The sequence below is a fragment of the Artemia franciscana genome, chromosome 18 (assembly GCF_032884065.1).
Source record: "Artemia franciscana chromosome 18, ASM3288406v1, whole genome shotgun sequence".
NCBI lineage: Eukaryota > Metazoa > Arthropoda > Branchiopoda > Anostraca > Artemiidae > Artemia > Artemia franciscana.
Genome location: NC_088880.1, coordinates 6,264,791 through 6,286,087, shown reverse-complemented (window position 1 = coordinate 6,286,087; position 21,297 = coordinate 6,264,791). Strand labels below are relative to the sequence as shown.

General features: G+C 35.5%; 1 protein-coding gene across 10 annotated transcripts in view; it reads left to right on the top strand.

Annotated features, from left to right (window-relative positions):
* Positions 1-289: 289 nt before the first annotated feature.
* Positions 290-21,297, top strand: part of LOC136038541 (dual specificity protein kinase CLK2-like) — a 60,943-nt gene continuing 39,935 nt past the window's right edge. The window contains exons 1-2 of one of the 10 annotated variants that reach the window (XM_065721676.1): positions 290-405; positions 8,147-9,321. In XM_065721676.1, coding sequence (XP_065577748.1) covers positions 8,191-9,321 — 1,131 coding nt within the window. In that variant the 5' untranslated portion in view covers positions 290-405; positions 8,147-8,190. Of the gene's footprint in view, positions 438-8,103; positions 9,322-10,460; positions 10,687-12,278; positions 13,662-21,297 lie in introns of those variants that run through there. The other 9 variants (XM_065721677.1, XM_065721674.1, XM_065721675.1 and 6 more) reach the window with 9 other exon arrangements.

Below are 21,297 nucleotides of genomic sequence, written 5' to 3'. Positions count from 1 at the left end.
CGGGAGAAGGAAAGAGAGAAAAAAAACTATAAACAAAACAATTAAATACAACTTTTTTTTGCAACAACTTCTTTTTTTGTTTCGTTTTTGTTTGTCTGATTAAATTAAACCCGTTTTTCTGTCTTAATTTATTGTTTAATATACTGTCAGTTTAACAAGTTTCTTAATGGGTAGCTTTCTTTTTGCCAGAAGATGCAAAGTTTTCTATGATTGAGCTCAATTCTAAAACCGAGATACTGTGACATTTCTTCCCTCGGTCAACACATCAAATTCTAATTTGGTCTAGTCGGTTAGTGCACGATCTCAGTGTTCTATCAAAGCTTGGATCGTGGCCCGTAAATATTTTTTCCCGCACACTTCGATTTGGAGCGGGATTCCCGAGGCCCAGTTTTGAGTGGACAAGAGGTGTTTATTGGTGGATAATCTCTAATTTATATGTAATTTAATAATTCTTTTTGATTGTGTCCATGGTGACAGTGGAAGGATAGCTATTTATTTCACAAGTTTGTAGGTTTTATCAGTTATTCTTTTAACAATCAGCTGTTTTAGTTTTGAAAAATACGTTTTGACGATATATAAGAATTCATGAATTTAGTCTAATAACTGCCTAATTTTCTACTAAACTTGATTGTGGTAATTCAAAAGGCGCAGAGGCAGTTTTAGGGGGGAACAGAGGGGACACTTGCCCCGGACGCAGAAATTTTAGGGCCCAAAATTTTCATATAAATAATATAACCGGTTATAATCATTTTGTGATTTTTAAAAAATAAAGTAGAGGGCGAGCCGGCAGTAAGTATACGAAATTTAATGCTAAATTTTCCTTTTTCATAAATCTTCATCACCATACCTTGAATTAAAAGTGATTGGACATAATTTAATTAATTTTAATGTTCTTTGTGTTCATTAATTTTAATGTTCTTTTGAGTGGACAAGAGGTGTTTATTGGTGGATAATCTGTAATTTATATTTAATTTAATAATTCTTTTGATTGTGTCCATGGTGACAGTGGAAGGATAGCTATTTATTTCACAAGTTTGTAGGTTTTATCAGTTATTCTTTTAACAATCAGCTGTTTTAGTTTTGAAAAATACGTTTTGACGATATATCAGAATTCATGAATTTAGCCTAACTGCCTAATTTTCTACTAAACTTGATTGTTGTAATTCAAAAGGCGCAGAGGCAGTTTTAGGGGGGAACAGAGGGGACACTTGCCCCGGACGCAGAAATTTTAGGGCCCAAAATTTTCATATAAATAATATAACCGGTTATAATCATTTTGTGATTTTTAAAAAATAAAGTAGAGGGCGAGCCGGCAGTAAGTATACGAGATTTGATGCTAAATTTTCCTTTTTCATAAATCTTCATCACCATACCTTGAATTAAAAGTAATTGGACATAATTTAATTAATTTTAATGTTCTTTGTTATATTTTGCATTCAAATTTTGTTAATGAATGAAAATTTTGTTAAAATTTGGCCTAACAATTTTTGGCAGACAAGGAGAGGGCGTCAATCAAGATTTTTCCCTGGGCTCAAGAGAGGCTAGAACCGTCATTGAGAAGATTGGAAGTTACAAACTTTAGAGAATTATAAATGTAGACAAAAAACAAGTTAAGTATAAAGAAATGGTTTGAATCAAGGGATTCTTTGGAATAGGGTCTAACTTGGTAAAATTTCGAACTTTATTAATTTATTTTAAAAGTGTAAGAAATAATTTAGTCGGGGGTAATGTCTATATTAGTCGGGGATAATGTCTATATTAGTCAGGGGTATTGTCTATATTAGTCAGGGCTAATGTCTATATTAGTCGGTTGTAATGTCTATATTAGTCTGGGGTAATGTCTATATTAGTCGGGGGTAATGTTTATATTAGTCAGGGGTAATGTCTATATTAGTCGGGTTGCAAAGGAAAAAAAAAATCTTGAATTTTTTTTTAGGTGCGTCACATTCCCGAAAATATGAAGATTTTAAATATAGGAAACATATTTAAAAATACGAAAAAATATAACTAGGTAATACTTACCTAGCTCAATTTTTACTCGTTTCGGCTATCCCTCTTTTTCTTGCCATATAATGTTCATAGTTTTTAATATGATCCCCCCAAATAGTTTTGAAAAATAACGAAACAGTATAATCTATATCTAATATTCTATATACTGTAGTATTTTTATAGTACCCTATTACTTATAGTCTTACTTACAGTATACGACACTATATATATATATATATATATATATATATATATATATATATATATATATACATATATATATATATATATATATATATATATATATATATATATATATATATATATATATATATATATATATATATATATATTTATGACCAGAATTAGAGAAGCTTTTGGAGTTTTGCATAACTTCAAAAGATACTAAACTTTGGTAAATTGTTCTAAAAGTAAAAGTAATTATTGTAATTGTCAATAGATATCGAAATTTTGTCTTTTGGGGGTGGGGGGGGGGGTGGGTCTACATGTCTGAAGATATCTCTTCCGTGCCTACTTGAAGCTGGATGAAGACTTTTGAAAAAGTTTATATACCCGATATTGCGTTATTTTCAGCTATCTCTATGCGTCTTTTCTTCGTGGGTAGATTTTACCTTGAATAACCTTAGAAGCAGAATAACAATCGAATACCCGTATGTCCCACGAAAAAAAAAAAATACTATTTAGCCTTTAGATTTCCATCTTGTGGTTTTAATCCCCTCCCCCAGACGTCGAATTTGTCTGTACCTATGGATAAAGATGCACCGCTTAAAGGTTTTTAATGTGCTTACCAAGGTTGTTTATCGTTTTGATTAACAGCCTACCATCATGACTGCCATGGCTCGAATCCACCTTTGTAACGAAAAAAGCTTATTTAAACAGCATATTAGAGCTCCAGTCTCTTTTCTTCTAAGTTTGTCCTTGGGTTTTCATGGCAATAATGTTTTCTTAAAAGTATTGACTTCATAAAGAATAATGCCTTTTTAAATACTGTTTTAATTGTATTCCCATTACACTTTTACCAAAAATGCGCAGGTTTTTGCTATAGTCGAATGAATTGCAATAAATGCTAGAATGGGGAATGTATATTATAAAATACTATAAACAAAATATAATATAAAATTTATAGCCAGTAAATTGAAATGTATTGCGTTGATTTTATTCAAATCGTTAGTCATTAGTATGGTGGGTGCTCATAACCAGGGAGAGAGTTCGTCAGCATTTAAGGGTCAAAATCACCTAACTAAAAGGATAAAAACAGATTAAGACTCCAAAGAGTCATTAGTGGTGTATAGGGAGTCGACTCGACGTTTCAGTTTCTAGGTCTTTTTAGAGGAACCAATGTTTCTTTTAGAGTATCAAGCCTATGACCCAACTTTGCGGCAGCGGAGATCCATCCATGGGCCTCAAACTGAGCATTAATCCACTACTTCCACAGGGTTTTGAGTTCCACAGGGCTATATTGATAATAAAAAAATTCCCGTATTTTTCTGTGTAAAACTTTAAAACATCCCCTCCTCCCAGAAAAGCCTTAGGGATACTCATCCTACCTGTAAACAGAGGGACAAGAGGAATTCCCTAATGCCCCCTCCCAACACTGAGGCACTCACACGAGAAGGTAGATAAAAATGGATCTTATTAAAATGGTTCGAAGTACATTGCATAAAGATCAGTAAATTCAAGAAAACGTGAAAAAAAAGTTTTACTCTAAACTTATGCGTCTGTGAAAATTCTTTCTGATGCATTTGCTCCTCTTTTTAGAAAGCTGATGTTGGTGGTCACTTGATACTCGCAATTGATTTTACTGGTAAATGTTTTTATGAAACTGGATTCCAAATTTAGTAGCCTATCACTTAGTTTAATCGATTCAATCAACCACCCCCCCATATGATAAAACTCGGGCTCGTAATGTTGAACTTGTACAATTAATAGAAAAAAATAGGCCTAATCAGACAAAAAGAACAACAGTACAAGGCCAATAATGTGGAAGAATATAATGAATGGCGAAAAAACAACAACAGTTGGTGAAGATCTGGAAATTTACCAAATTTTGAGGGAAATCAGAAAAAAACTCTAGATTATGGGGAAAGAGGCCCTAAATGCTCTTTTATCGGTTAACGTTTTTTGGAACATTTAAAATTAATGTAATAGAGTCTGGTGGTCGACTAAAATACGAAAAAAAGCTATTTGATAAATAAGGAGTGTAAGGTTCATTCGTGATGTTTTTGAGTATCGAGTTAATCCTTTGGTTGTGTTTGAAAAAAAAATCACAGTTATAAAACATTTTTCAACACGATGAGGTAGACGAACATTAATACCGATTTAAAGCTTCATCTATGCTGTATCCCCCCCCCCATAAAAAAGAAATTTTTATTTTGACTACAACCTCTTAAATTTTCGTTTTATTCTTTTTTAATTTTTGGCACTTTCGTGGTCCTGAATAATTCCTGTTCAAATCTCAAACCATGCCTATTCTCCCTTTCCATCCAATAAGGAGGTTTTTGCGGCTTTTGTAATAAATTTTCATATTCTCGGTATAATTTAACCGCGTTTTGATATTATTCCATGTTTTGGATTAATCCCGATTCAAAGCTCGATTCATGTCACCATTTTGCTTCCCACCTGACATCAGAAGAGATGTTTACAATGCTTGCTCTGACTTCTTATTTTCTTGACGTAATTTGTCGGCTATTCTAGGCATTTCTTTACTATTCCCTTAAAGCCTGATCTGCCGTACCGTCAGCTTTCGTTCAACACGGTAAATTAAAATTTACTTCTCTCCCAAGCTCAAATTCGTATGTTATTTTATTTTGACTTTGGATGCTCACTTGGCTTCCAGTTTAAATGTTTGGTTTATTCGCGTCCGAAAAACGGAGAGAACTCTCGGTATGTTTATACTGGCTATTATCGTGAGGAAACAGAAAAGTAGTTTGATTTGCAAGTAGAATCTTTGGCCAAAAGCTGAAGGGAAGTAAATGAAATTTAACAATGCTCCGACGATGTGATTCGCATAATACCGCTCCCCCTTCAAATAGAAAATCGTTTTTTTAAGAGTTTTTTTTATGAAATCAGGAAAATTAATTTCTTCACCTTCACTACAGTTTGAAAATTTGAAAGCCTTCTAAGAGACAACTGAAATTATTATAAGCCTTAAAATTTATTTTAAGTTTTTGATGCTAATCATTCATTCTAAGCCAAGAGTTTTTAAATCTTGAATTAAAGGAAATGAGCTGTTAAGAAACAGATCCTTAAAACGGATAGGCCTAATGGATGAAACTGCCAAAGCAAGGTTCATAGCTAGATTCATTTGATATACCAGCCATCTTTTAAAAAATTCTTCCAGAACTATTGCATGATAAAATATATCTATAAAAAAATTAGCCTTGGTCTGATTGGGTTCAGGAAGTCTCAATTAGAAAAAAATAATGAACAATATAAATATCGTTAAGCGACTTTCACTCAAGCAACCTTAAAATTCCATAAAACCATCATAACCATCGTCTAAAATTATCATAGCCTAATAAATTAAAAATGTAAATTCAAACCCTTTTTAATTGTCAAAGGCTTTTTAGTTTCTCTATTCCTTTCCAAAACTTATTAATGTTGTTGTAGTTGTTTGGGGTTTGACGCGTTTGACCAATAGAAACTTATTAATTACTAGTCCGGAAATTAAATTTTGTTGCTGCTACATTGGCTTCCCCGTAACATAATATAAGCGTACGTGACGTAAAATTCTGATTGTGCCTACGTTACGGATAAAATTTGACCATTACGTAATGCATAGAATGCGAGTTATGCTAGTGTGAAAGATCCTACTACTACTACTAATAACTCACTGCAGCACCAAGCCGCCTGAGGCCAACACAGCCACGCACGCTCCTCCTCCAACCTAATCTATTTAAAGCCTCCCTCTTTACACCCTCCCAGGAAGTTCCCATTTCCTTTAAATCTTTATTTATGACATCCTCCCAACCCAGACAAGGACGACCTGCTTTCCGTGTAGCCCTAGACGGTTGGCCAAAAAGGACAATCTTCGGTAATCTGTCATCCTTCATCCGTAGAACGTGGCCTAGCCATCTCAGATCCTACGGCAAAATTCAATTCTTCTTTATGTGTTTAGATAATCTTTTCTTCCGCTTTAAATATTTGGTATAAAGATGTACATAAATTGGAATGCATTCAGGGTGTTTATATTGGCTTTCATCCTGACAAAAGGGTGGAAACAGAAAGCAGTTAAATTAGAGCAGGGGTTCCTAATTTCTTGTCGTGTTTACACATCTTTGAGCCTACTGTCAAAACTTGACAAAAAGAAAAAAATAAAAAAAAGGAAAAAGAATGAATATTGAAAGAGATCTGATACCTTTGTTGAAACCAGTAGGGCCTTGCAATGGAATTTGGGTATAACCTTACTTGATTGTCCAGCACCATGTAAAATAGTCCAATACCAACGCAATATCTATAAAACAACTGAGGAGGAGGGGTAGGTCGTAATTATCAACTGTAAATTTCAAAAAAGACCCCTGTGTAGCACCACTACAAGAAATATTCCATCAGAAAAAGTCGATATGCTATCAGTCGGGATATGTCAGACACATGTAACCAGCCTACATGGGTTTACAGCTGAAATGAAATGGAAATATAGAATTTTTTTAATAAGACAGCGGAAAAGAGACAAATGCACTAACAATAGTAGAATTCCGAATATTTTGGATTAGCATATAGAATTCCTTATCAACGTGGAAAAGACCCCCCCCCCCAAAGAAAAAAAATAAAAAATAAAAATACCCAATACTTGGCTTAAAGTAAGCGCAAAGATAAGTGAGAACAAAAACTAGACGTACTGCAACTGACAAACAAAATGTTTTCATTTTGATTTCGTATAGCTTTTTTTTCTTTTCCTCACTTTTATTTGTATTTTGTTTAAGCTTAGCATTCTATTTTTATTTTGGTGTTTTCTCCCTTAAAGGCTTCTGGATGCAAAGCCCAATTATTTGAATTTTTACGATTATTTACGCAAAAAGTATTCTTGTTTTCACTGTTTTATCAAATCATTTAACAGTTTTATTCTTTCTGGGTTTTTTTCTGTCATTTTATTTTTTTCTGTCAGTGTGGTTGAAGAAACTATGGGTTTCGGCGGTTTGAGTCTCCTATCTAATCTTGCCATAATGATACGGCAGCCCAAAGCATCTCCAAATACGCTGTCAATATAAAATCATATATGGTTATATCAAAAGCTAAAATCAAAAAAAAGAATATCAAGAAAGATTTACCTAAGTATCTAAAAATATCATTTTTTAACCCTTTTGGATACGGCAGCCAAAAGCATCACTAAATACACTGTCAATATAAAATCATATATGGTTATATTAAAAGCTAAAATCAAAAAAAGAATATCAAGAAAGGTTTATCGAAATATCTAAAAGTATCATTTTTAACCATTTTGGATACGGCAGCCCAAAACATAAAATCATATATGGTTATATTAAAAGGCAAAATTAAAACAAGAATATCAAGAAATATTTACTGAAATATCTATGCAAAATAACATGCCAGTTATATGATGCGATCTTGAATCCGTGTTTGTAAAGTAATCAACGATGTTACGATGATACGATGTTAAATTTTGAAATTTTTGTTCTGATTCTTCCGATACTGGCTAAGATTTCTTCTTTAAAATGCAGGAACAGATAGGAAGTAGTGACATCAGATCAGGAAAAAATGAAGTAAAATATCACTGTGTATCAGTTTTTGGGGGAGGAGTCTAATGTCTGAACCCCCTCCGTTGACTGTGGCGCAAGTAAGATTATTCTAATCCCATAATCTATTACTGTACGGCTGCTGTCAGGCCATATCCAGTATTTATTGTTGTTGTTGTTGGAGGGGGGGGAGGTCAGTGGTCTTTACCTTGATTTTTAAGACTAATTTATGAGTCGGAGAAATATTTTCTTTTTTTTATTAGGAGAAATAGTCTTTTTATACTTGTATTTTTGTAATCATTTTACGACTCGGAGAAATATTTAGGGGTGAGGGTTCAAACCTGGTAACCTCCTCCCTGAATACAGCCATGATTGCTACTAATATATTTGTTAATATTAGAAAAAGAATACGGTTCTTGTCCACTCAACAAGTTGGTCCTTAGCTAGTGAAAAGACTGAATAGTTGTAACTTTATAGTTCTTGTGAAATGGATGAAGTAAGTGACTATAAACCTCGAACTCAATATGCCTATCGAACTAGAACAAGGTCCAAAAATTTTATTGATAATTTGGCTGCAGAAATTTCAACAAAAATAGAAAACTTACTACGGCCTAGTGAAAAGCGATCAGTGGCTCGAGACTTAAATCTTGAACAATCTCCTACCTCAAAAAGTGCCACCTCAAGTCAAAGTGCATCGTATAGCAGCTCAGTACCATCTCGTGGATATGCACTAGCCAAAAGTTATACCTCAACAGGTATTGGTAGCTATTCTAAAGGACTTGCCTCAGATTCTAGCTATACTAGCTCGAATACAACTGGCTATTCTCCATCTTATTTGAGTAGTAATCATGGATTGGGAAGCTCCAGTTTATTGTGCAGCTCTTATAGCTCCAATTACGGTGGTGGCACAAGTTACTCGTCTGGTTTGAATCGTTCTGTGTCATTTCGTGATAAACCTTCAGCTACTCTGGGTATTAGCTCTGGATATAGCTTGACTAAATCGTATAGTTCAAGCACTGTCGGCGAAGGTTCTGTTCGATATAGGCCCCGGGACAATGACTCTTCGTTGAATTCTAACTACCGTTATAAGAGGTATTCATTTTTAAATGATAAATTAAATCCTATTGAAGAAAGCGAATCAAAAGTGCCTACACGAAAATATGACTTCAGTCGAGATTTTGGTGATCCAGAAAAAACTCCGGTCGTGGACCGAGAAACAGACGGATCACTTTCCATGTTTCGTCGTCGATTTAGTCGAAAGAATTTTCTCCCACTTGAAGACAAATATTTGAAAGATGAACTAAAAACATCACGAAATACATCCATCATCAAAGAAGGTTCAGGTTTCCTTGCGTCAGCTCGAGAATCTACCAGTCGTCTGATTCGAAAATATAGTCGCAGAGAATCTACATTAGCTGATGTTCATCAGAAAGGGGCGAATGAAGTCACAGACAATGGGAAGTCTTCGCGATTTGGAACTGGAGAAGATGGGAAGACTTCTACATTTGGTGCTCCTGAAGATGGGAAGACATCTCGGTTTTGGGTATCCCCTGCTAGTGATGAGAGATTCACCAGTTATGCCTTACGACGTCAGAGACGACTTAAAGAAGTTTTGAAGGTTGATGCTCAAGTGATTGTCCCTAGCATGTTCGTTCAAAGGTTTGGTCTTGTCGCTAAAGTGTATGTTTGATTACCAAAATTCAATCCCACTAACTTCTCCTTAGTCATCTTCTGCTACCTATCTATATCACCAAACCTTCTGCATGTTTTGAAAGGCTATTTCATGTAGATTGACAATATAAAACTTAATAGAAGCATAGTGTAGGTTTTTGTGTTGTTTATTTTTAACTTTTTTGTTTTAAGAAAACTTTTGAGTGTTAGTTTTCAATTTGCATTATTTTGTTGTAGTTGTGGCATAGCTTATTGCTATGCAAATCTTAATATTTTTTCATTTGAGGGATGATTTTCTGCATAATCATGTGGAACAAAAATTTTAGGGGGAGTGTAAGTTTTTCTGCTGCTTTGATAGTCTTGTGCATTAGAAAAGTACGCCTTTAGGGCCAAACACTTTTCTTTCGTTTTTATTTAAGACGTTTAAGGAGGGGGTCCCTGTGCTTAGGTTTGACATTGATTATCGTTTATATCATAATCAAAGGTCTTTCCTGGAACTTCGGACAGAGGATAGAAAGAAAAAACACGAATTTTAAAGACTGCATGAGGAGTCAATCCCACGCAGAACCCCTTTCCTCCAAAAAAAACTGGCGAAGACCCACTGCTTGTGTAGTCATCATATTACTAAATTCTTTAATTTTTACTCTGATTGTTTTATGTATGACGTGTTTCATTTTTTATTAGTTTAAAAAGTTTGGATATCTTTCTAAAAATATTGTCTAAATCAGGGACGTATGCTGAGGGTGGAGGGGGGGGGGGCTATGTCTGCTCCTCCCAGAAATCCCAAAATATCCCGAATTTGTCGGTACTTCTTATTCAAATCCCCTCATTGTTTTTATCCTCCCTCCTCAGCCCCCAAAAAATGCTTGCACATATTAAAGAAAATATGCTTCAATATGTAGTAACTTATATATTTCTGTCTAAAAGACATTTGTTCAAGCATAGGACCCCCTCATTCAGAACACCATACGAAACCCGAATCATTGCAACATTCACCTGTGATTAATGTCACATATTTTAAAAGCGCATTATCTGACTAAACTTCAATTTATTTTCATTTCGTCAACCTGACTGACTTGACTACTGAGAGACGATGAGATAGAGACCAAGGCTATAAATACTTAGTCCGTGGCTTCTGGCGGAGGCTCGCGCAATTCTTTCTATCTTTAGGACGGCTCGTGCCTTTCTCCGTCCAAGAGTTTTATACTTCCTGCAGAAACTATGGAGTGAAAAAGATATCTATTATGATTAGTGAAGTGTGAAATGTTTTTTATTGGGTCGACATCTTTGTGTGATAACGAGGCACTATTTGGTATTGTTCTTGTATTATTGGATAAATGAAAGAACTTGATTAGACAAAGTTTTTCTTGGTCAGTGGTTAGGACTCCAGTAGTGTTTAGAAGATTCGTGATGGGTGGAAATGATTGTGGGCTGTTTTTATATTGAAAAAGTGACCAGAATTTAATACATAAGCAACAAACCCCTTCTCAGCCTTTTTTGTCATAGATATAAGAATGATAACTAGACAAGGTGCTATAAAATTTTGACTATGAAGTTTCGATGCATCAGTTAGATTTTTTTTTTTTTTTTTTGGTTTGTCATTATTGGATTCTTTTTCTTTTAATGTTTTTAGATTATTGGTGTTAGTAACAAAAACGTTCTTGGTCTGTGCTTAGGAGGGATTAAGACGGATATACTTCCCAAATAGTGTGATAGTGGTAAATGCTCAAGTTCGTTTTGCTACTGCTGCTATTAACAACTAACTGCAGCACCAAGCCACCTGTGGTCAACTATGTATGCTCCTCCTCCGTCCCAATGTATTCAAATCTTCCTGCTTTCCACCCCCCCCCCCCCTAGGAGTTCAAATTTCCATTAAGTCTTTCCTTTAGTCTCCTCCCACAACATTTGGGGACGACCTATTTTTCTCTAGGCCATAGATGGTTGGCCGAAAAGAAGTAATTTAGCAACCTGTTTTTAAAGTATTTCTCTTATTAAGTTTTTACGAGTTGGACAAAACATTTGGGGGGGGGGGTAAACCCTCTACCCCCTGGATACGGCTTTGAACATAATAACTTTTTATATTTAAATGTACACTTTGCACAAATGTCGGGGCATCTTGCCCTGATACTGACACATCAGTCGAAAAATTGAAAAATGTATTCTAGAAATTAACTTTTTTTTTACTATCCACCTAGGAAAAATCATCTTACCCCCTTCCCCCTGCCTCAAAGTCTGTCAATTGTGAGTCTATGGTCACGTCCACGTTTTAACCCCCTATAGAGCAACAGTTTCAATTGTATGAGTGGCTCCAAATAATGACGTAACTTTTTGCGCTCGATCCCTAAATACTTTGTGGAAAAGTAGAAAAAAAAAACGAGAAAGTAGGGGGTCAACAAAACACCCTCCCCTTGCCTTAGTATAGGTGCAGTTTCAAACGTAAATTTTTTCGCTCGATCCCTAAATATTATGTGTAAAAAAAAGAAAAAACAAGAAGGGAGGCGGTCAACAAAACACCCTTCCCTTGCTTTGGCATGGGTGTAGTTTCAATTGTATGAGCGGCTCCAAATAATGACGTGACTTTTTGCGCTCCATCCCTAAATATTTTGTGGAAAAATAGAAGAAACAAGAAGGGAGGCGGTCAACAAAACACCCTTCCCTTGCCTTGGTATGGATGCAGTTTTCAAATACATTTACAAGAATTTATTACAAAAAAAATCAAAAGACAACAAAATTTTAGGCTCACCACTATTCCTCCATTTGAAATCCTTGTTTCGAAACTGTTGGAAATAACTATCTCAAAAAGTAACTGCTCATAAATTTCAAGAGAACTGGATGAGCCGCCTCTAACTTTTTTCTTAAAAGTTAATTTGACCGTTTTCTTGTACAAAGTGGTATATTTTTCAGCCAAATCGTAGTGCCTCGTAATCATCACAATTAATGTAAACCCTTAGATTGTGATTGAAGAGAAGCAATGAGAGTTGGAACATGCCATGGATTAAAAAAGGCAATTCTGTTAGCGTCCAAAAGTCTAAAAGCTCAGCTCACCTTTTCGTCGAAAACGTGACTGGTCAATGTGCAAATTTAGTGCGAAAATTCACAGACCGAGTTCGGTGTATTTCCCTTTCATTGGCATCTCCTCCAATTGACGGTGATCCACCTTTGCCAATTCGCGGTGCTGATACGTCTGTCAATTTAGAACGAAAAACTATTGTATTAAATATGAACTCGCTTGACGGTGATACTAGTAGTGATGATTCTGACAGTTCTTCTGACCGTTCCCTCACGCCTACAGGGTCACCGTTAGCCTATGATCCCTTAGTTGATCAATATTCTTTGGATTGTAGTGCAGATATTAATTTATCTGAAACGCAGTTGGATAGTATCCAGAAAAAATCTGAAAGCGTGTCGCCAACTGAAAGTCCAGCCAAAGAACTAAACGAAAATAATGAAGAAGTCCAAGAAGATATAACTGTGAAGTCAGGCTATGATACAATGGACATGCCGTTTGAATTGTGGACTCTAGGTGGCAATTGGTCTGTTGTGCCACAGGACTATGTATTTCCTGCTGATCAGCCACGGATTATTGAAAAGCAGGATGTACTAAGTCAAATTCCCACGTGTGGCTATGAATATTTTACGGGTTATATTCCACCTCCAGAACATGGTGGTGAAGTCTCAATGTCCAGTGATAATCTCGGTGAAAGTGATACTAGTCAATTTGATTGGGTTGATAATCCCTTATTAAAAAGCCGTCCTCAAGTAGAAACAGTGTTTAATAATGTGATTGATATTCCCAAAAATTTATCTCATGAGCAGCACGACTTATTGCAGGCAGCGTCGCCTAATGAGAATAAATTTTTGCAAAGAGTTCGTAAAAAGACTAGCTGCGATGTGAAAAGCGAAGTATATTCAGTTCCTCAGATTCCAAAAAGTGACATCGGATCAACAGAAACGTCAGTACTTCAAACGTCTTGGCTTGACGAATATCCATATCACGCTCTGCCTTCGCCTAAAACAAATTCTACTAAATCAATTAGCCTTAAAGAAAAGGCTTATCCTTTTGTGAATACTTCAGCTTATTCAACAGATGTAAATGCATACATTGATGTTGTGCCCCAAGACTTAACTTATGCTGAGTATCCACAAGCCACGGACTTGTTAGGATCTTACCCGGTGAAAGATGTATATAATTTAACTGCCAATTCTGCTGCACCGTCCTTACCAGTGTTGAAGTCGGTAATAAAAAAGAAGCCAAAGTCTTCACTGAAGACGAGCCACTCTGCGACGGTAGTTTAAAATTGTCCAGAAATTACTAACCATAAAAGGCATGCTCAGTCTAATGTGTTTTTGCACTGTTTGGTTTTTACTAACAATCCATTGCTCTTTTAGTACTTAAGTACTAAGGACAGTAAAAATAAAGTCTGATTTTTTGAACTAGTTCAGTGGAAGCTTTCAATCAGGTCTGGTCAGTTCTATTCAGCATATCATAAAAAAAAAATCTGGGATTCAATTCTAATGAAAAAAGGCCTCCTCTAAATGCAGCTTTTCAGTTTGGGTAGTAGTGGATGCTAAATTAAAAAAAGAGGAATGCGAACAGAAATCAGTGAAAAATAAGCTAAAAACTTGTGGCACAACAAACAGCTTAAGAAGGAGCTGCTTTCCTTTCAAACTGGACTTTTAATGGGAATCAACAGATCATGTTGAATTTATACTGAGGAAGAGCTTTGCAAATTTTACTGAATAGCATTGTTTATTTATTTTCACTGTTTAGTGTGGCTGACAAAAAAGTGCTACTGCTTTAGAAATTTCATAAATTTGAAACAACCAAAAGAATAGGCCTAAAAGGGGTTCAGAGGGAGGGAAGGGCGTAAATATTGTATTTATTTTGATGTCGCTGGTAATTTAAGGAACAAACTTTAGGCTGGGGAAACCAAGTGGTATTCTAATCTAGGAGAGTGTCTTGCCCCATATCACCAATATTAACTAAAAAACCCTCTAAAAGTTGAGAACCTGTTATAAACTAGAGAGGCTAAAGTTGTGAACCTTAAATTTAGACTTCGGGAGCGGGGACAGAGGCACTGGGACTAAGAACGTTTTTTCTCTGATCCACTTAAGCGTTTTTAAACTATATATCGTATTTTGTAATATTGCCATGGTTAAATAGCGATCCAAATCAAGAGACAATAGGTGTTTCCAGGTTGTCATAATAACGTATCTGCAATATCTGTTTTGGTTCTTTTTTTCTGTTTCTGCTTCTTGTTTTGGTAATGAACTTTACGGCTGGGCAACAAAAGAATTCTAGAGGTATGCACATACTCTTTTTGCAATATATATATATATATATATATATATATATATATATATATATATATATATATATATATATATATATATATATATATATATATATATATATATATATATGCCCTGCGTGTAAATCGTGTCTCTAGAAGTATTTATTAAGGAATTTAGTGAAGCGACTTGTCGTAACCTCTTCATATAGATTAAATAAATAAAAAACAAGTTTTTTTTAACTGCAAGTAAGGAGCGACATTGAAACTTAAAACGAACAGGAGTTTTTCCTTATATGAAAGGGGTTGTCCCCTCTTCAACACACCGCTCTTTACGCTAAAGTTTGACTCTTTGTTACAATTCTACTTTTTAAAACAATAAACTTTTGATGGGTAATACTAAGCTCATAACTTTTAAAGTTTTGGTTACTATTGAGCCGCGTCGCTCCTTACTACGGTTCGTTACCACGAACTGTTTGATATTTGTTTCAGAGCAGGAGCCCTTGGCCTTGATTATTTCCTAGTGGGCTACTGTTTTTCTCAGTTAGCCCTTGTTCCCTGCTAATGCGAGATACATGTACAACACTGAGCGCAAAACTATTTGTCAAGTCCAGTCATTTTGAGGTATCTGATACCTCCGAAGTTGTGCAACTGTGCAAGATGCAACCTCGCTGTTATGTCCACCTCCGATGGCAATACCGTGGCCTAGATTTTTCCTAGTGGATTACTACTTTTCTATTAAGAAATGAGTTGGGTTCGTTAGTGTGAGATGTATACATCACGCTTAGAACAACAGCATATGTTAGCCAAGTGATGCTGATGTGTTGGGTGCATGTAATCTATTTTAATATTCATAAAGTTCTAAAAACATTTTTTTATGTTTTTTTTTTACTTTTTTACAAAATACTGTTCTTCCTTAGAAGAATTACTACAACAATAAAGCCAGATTAGTTTCATAGAGGTTATAAAATGTAATGAATATAAAATAAAACTTGATTATGCACGAAGTCCCCCCCCCCTTCTGAAAACCCATTAGTTATGTCGCGGACAAACCCATTTAGATTTCGTTCTGCTGAAATTGACTTACAGGATGATTGTTTGCTTGACTGCAGAAAATAATTTTGTATGAAACTGAAGGCACTGAACTTTGCAAATTGACAGGTGTGGTCTGTCAGGCATGCGCTGGCATGCTCTTGATATTATTTGTTGTTTTTGTGGATTTGCTTTTAGTGCTTGAGCATACCATTTTATGTTTTCATTCATTTTTCAGCCATACCATGGTTATTACGATTGCCAAAAAAGCTTCATTTAATAGCCTCTTTTGACTTTACCAAGAAGGATGTTACTTTCTTATAATTCCGCGACAGAGAAAAGTGCTCTTATTCATTGGTTTATGTATTCCGTATTTTATGACGCAATCACACTATTCCTTATTTCTGAGGAGACATTAAACCTTCTTCTGAAACTCTGATTGGTATTAACACCTTTTGAGGAAAATTTAAGCCAGTAATAAAAAAGAAATTCTGAGTTGTAAGATTCTTTACAAGTAGTCTCTCTGTTTCTCTGTGGTTAAACAATGGTTCTTACAATTGAGGGAAAACTTAATTTTTATGGTATTTACAAACCCCATTGTAAGTAGTAGCAGTAAGAAGTAAGTATGACGGCACTAGACCCTTAAGGTCCAAACCGGCGGTGCGGATCTCCGTTTCATGGTCCTTCTGCCAGGAAGTGCAATGGGGGGCTGGGGGTCAGCCATCCGGTGTTTTCACACACTTTTCCTGCTTACCTTCCTCAGATTTCTCCAGGTACCCAGATTTCTCCAGAGTCGAGCTGGATCGACTCCGGCTGAGCTTACAGAGTCACGCCACTGACCCCCGTCCCAAACTAAATAACTGGTCACAACTGGGATTGAACCCGTGCCCCTTGGACGGAGAATTCCCACGCCAGCGCGCCAACCACTCAGCCAGGACGGCTTCAGGAAGCTTCAAGAAATATTCAAGAAGAAAAGCTCCCAACTTGTAAGAACTAAATAACCTCTTAAAAAAGAAGAAATTTACATTCAAACAGGAATTATACCATGCTACGAAGATCAGGACCAACTTTGCCGATGTCCAAGCTAATGTCAAATGCGAACTTTTTATCTTATAAGATGTCCCCATCTCAAGTATTGTTAAAGGATCAAATGCACTACTACAACGCAGACTGGGAATGTATACAGGTGCACTTTCAATACCACCTACCCTCATTTTTTTAAGGTATCCCCCTCCTCAGGGAAAAAATACGGCATATGCGTCTGGCCCAAGTACTTTTTATGTGAACTGATCATTTAAAATGTACAATATCCCACGAAACTAAGTACTAAATATTTTTCCTTGTCTTTGCATTTCTTTTGTGGAATATTTGATCTCCATTATAAGGCGAGAAAATTTTGATGTTCAAAGTGTTTATCGTTGCTTCTGTGGTAATAATGAAAATGATTTATTGTCTGTCATGTTAAGCCGAAAATTCGCATTACTAGACTTTTTTTCGCTAAGCGGATAAATTCTTGAAGTAAATATATGTATGATTCATTCTTTGTTTTTCTCTCTTTTTTTTTTATCCGGACCTTAATGTTATGCATGTCAGTTTTGGAGTAAATAATTTTGCTTTAGATTTTGTGTCTTTACGTGATAGAAAAGTTTTAAGGAGTTTTGCAACGGTAGTTTCTGAATTATACCGCCTTGCTATAATGCATCCTAGCATGAACATAATCCTCCTTCCCTTGAAATTAAGGTCCGACATAGATGGCAGAAATTTGCTTTTTTTGCTCATTTCTTGTATTTTTCAACAATTGATGTTTGTGTATTGACAAATTGCGTCAAAAAAGAAACAGGAATTAGACCTACTGAAGCTTAGGGAAAAAAATTAGGTCGCAAATATGTTGCCATGATAAGCAACAAAGCGTCCTAAGTAAAACTACAAAAATATGATAGTAATAAGAAAAAAAAATAAAGATACAAATAATGGGAACTTAAGAAGTAAATATCGATAAAAGTTGAAACAGAAACGAAAAACGAGGAAATAAAAGTTGGACGAAGGTAGAAAAAAGATCAAAAATTCCAAATACGAGGTGTATCCACACATTTGGTTCTGTCCGTTAACAAAACAAATCGGTGTGCAGACAGAGAAAAATCTTTATTATAAAAAGAAGAAAATTTTAATTCGTCGTTGGATTACCCAAGTTCTTGCGTGCTTGCCTCACGCGCTGCGCGTGACCTCACACTGAACGAAAGAAGGTACAACCAAAAGAGCTTGGAATGGTGCCAATTTGTCCACCTTCGTTCTGCCCTAGCTTTTTTCCCTGGGGAAGCCCATCTCTTATAGCGGTATTAAATGTTCTTAACAGGGGGGTCAAAAGTGGCGACAGTTTTTTTTTTTACTTAATATATTTTGGCAAAATCTGTATTAAGTATTTTTAGGCAAATGTTTCGAACTAAAATCAATCTTCATTTTAACAAAGCGAAGGAAACCATGTTATTACATTTGATTAACATGTAAAACAAATGATTATGAGGCTCATCTACGAAGTAATGAAAACGAAAGGAGTACTGAGTTGTTTATTGCAACCAAAAAGACTATTAAAATCAGAGGTCTTAGAACAGTTTTTCTAAACAGCTTCCGACATTTTATATGAACCTGACATATCATGGCACAAGTTTCTGTGTTTTTTCGTCATTCAACATGCAGCTTAAACATAATAAGCATGATCCATAGGAATGTAATATGCAGCGAACTTTAGTTTTCTGACATTAAAGTAATATATCATCCCCCTCCATGGAGAAGGGGACATAAGAATCTGTCCCTTAATCCCTGAGTTTACCCTTGATCCCAATAGAAAGTATGTGAGAAAGCTCGTTAAAATTATGAGATCTGTCAATTCTTGAACAGACCAACGATTTCATTTACTCACCAGACCTCCTCCCCTCCGATGAAACAAACCTGAGTTCCGTTTGATTTTATTGACGTTCTGAATTGTATGTTCATTTTTTTATCTTCGTTCTCCTTTTATTTTTTTATTTTTTCAGTTTGTCACTTTTTTGCGCCTATGACGCCATGTTTATAATACAAACCCTTTGATTATCCCCATGCCTATCAAGATAAATACTAGACGAAACATATTTGTCTCGACAGAAATATCCCTAAATAATGTGAAATAAAACTATTTTGGCAGTTTACTGCAAAGAGAAATTAATTGCAAGGTTACAGGATTGCTAAAATGGGGCAACGTTATCATGATTTACTATAATTGTTAAGTCTTATATTTCAGTTATCCCACACGACGGGCCCTAGACGGATGTCCCTCACCCGCATCCTTTCACTTTCTCTGTCTTTCATTCTCTTTTTCTTCCTCTGTCTTTCTGTCTATTTCTCTTTCTCTCATCTGAACAATTTGCCAAGGCTGACAAAAAAAAATCCCAATATTGTTCTGTTGGTACATAACAATCTCAATTGTATTTTGAATTTTGAAGCAAAATGGGACGTTAAATAGCCAGGGATAAGTTTATAAATTGCTGACCAAACCGGGATTAACGGTAGATAAATGGCTTTCTATTTAAATTTTCTATAATGACTGTTTGTGTAAATACACTATGTACAAAATCTTCATTTTTTTTTTCATGGAAAGACTTGGTATTATTTGCTATCGCCAACGATAATGCGCCAATAATATAGCTTTAAGGCAAAAATTTACGAGGTTCAGGTAATTTTGTATTCATAAATGTGTAGCTAAAAGGCTTTCTTCTTGTTGGTTTGGTTCTTACCTTTGTGTTGTGATTTTTTTTTTTTTTTCTCTACGGTAACCATAATTCCAATTTCACAACGAGTTTCCGCCTCGGCAAGTTCAAATTTAGGGTATATTTCGTCTGGATGACGTCATAATGAACTGCAAACCAAAATAGGCATGAATAGGGGGATTGGATCACGCCTTTGTCCTTGATTGGTATGTATGCTGGTATTCAAACGAGTCACAACTAACCTATCGCTAGAAACACGGTGTGTAGGCCCATGGTTCTCGTTTCTTGGGAGATTTATTCGATTTAATCGTTTAGTTACGAACTATCTTTAAGTCTAGTCCTGACGGTAAAGGATAAATTATTTGAAGTGAAGACAATAAAGCGGTGCTATTATGAGAATTCCAGCTGGTATGTGGGATTGAAAGTGTCATTCTATGGAGTCTTCTTAGATCATTTCTTGTAAAAGAAATGCTCATAGGTAGAATTCGAGATCCTAGACACAGTGCTCTAGGTCATACAACTAGAAAAAAATCCTAAATTGTCCAGAATTTCTTGGCACTTATTTTATCATCCCCCCCTCCCCCGAAAGAAACTCCGGCGAACATGCCTGAAAGAGAACCATGGTATTGTACATGTGAGCGGGAACTGACTGAATATTTATGCATGGACAGACAGGTGTCTGGACATGTTAGTCTTAACTAGGCATGCCTGTGAACGCTGCTTGATAGGGCAGTAATTCCGACGCTCAAACCGTGTCTCATATGCATGACAATGCAGAATTCGAGGATCGACGGAAAGCTAGTTCTGTTTTTGTGCAAAATTATGTTCCAAACTTCACTCTATACTCCCTCCAACCAAGTTCTTGTTTCCTTTAAATTCAACCTTAACTTCTATTCTCTTTTCATTCGAGGACGTCCTGTTTTTCGTGTAACTCCATCTGGATAAAAAATTGATAATTAGTGCCGTTACTTACTACCTTTCTCCTAACCCAAAAATCACGGGCCAGGCTTATTAGTTTTCCTAGAAAGCGTATTAATGTTGTTATTATCAATTACATTCTTATTATTTATCCTTTCGACATTTTGACTGACGAATTCAGACGATTCGAATTCAAATTATTTTTATTATTTACTTATTGTTAGTTTGATAAATTTCTATGTGAGGGGCTTCTATATATCGTGGAAAGAAGCAAAGCTAGGCAAATGCAACTTACGGGAATCAATCCTGGTCCTAAAATATACTCGGCGGGGGAGGTATTTCGAAGCTAACATCTCCATCCCTTCCTTATCCCAAGGGACGAGAAGGTTGCATATATGACTGGTCTGTCTAAATCTGGATACAACGTTTTACCGTTATCTGGGCTTTAAATCTCTTTTTTATTGGCTCTTTTTTTAATGCAATTCTTATTTTTACAGCAAGAGTTTAAGTCATGTTCACCTTCTTTTTTTTTAAATATAAGAAATGCTCGTAGATGTTCAAATCCTTCAACAGTTGAAACTGAAATAACACATTGTTGTGATCAGAAATGTGATTAGAATAACATGTTCATTCTTTGCATATCCAATTTTCTTGTAAAGTTACTGCTACCAAATTACATCTAAATCTTGACCGACTTGGCCGTAAGTATGGGGACTCTACGGTTAAACAAATTCTCAGCGCCTACTCCTGTTGTAAGCAAGCATAGACCGACTCTTCAAAATATTCGGACTTTTTAACTTTTACTCTCTCGGAGTCAATTTAAGGCCTCTGGATTTAATAGTAAATTCTGGAGTCAATGTCAAGAGTAACTGCCGGTTTTTCTACTTTAATACTGGTATTATGTATTTGCTCCTTTTTTTTGCTAAGGATTGCCTAGGCTAA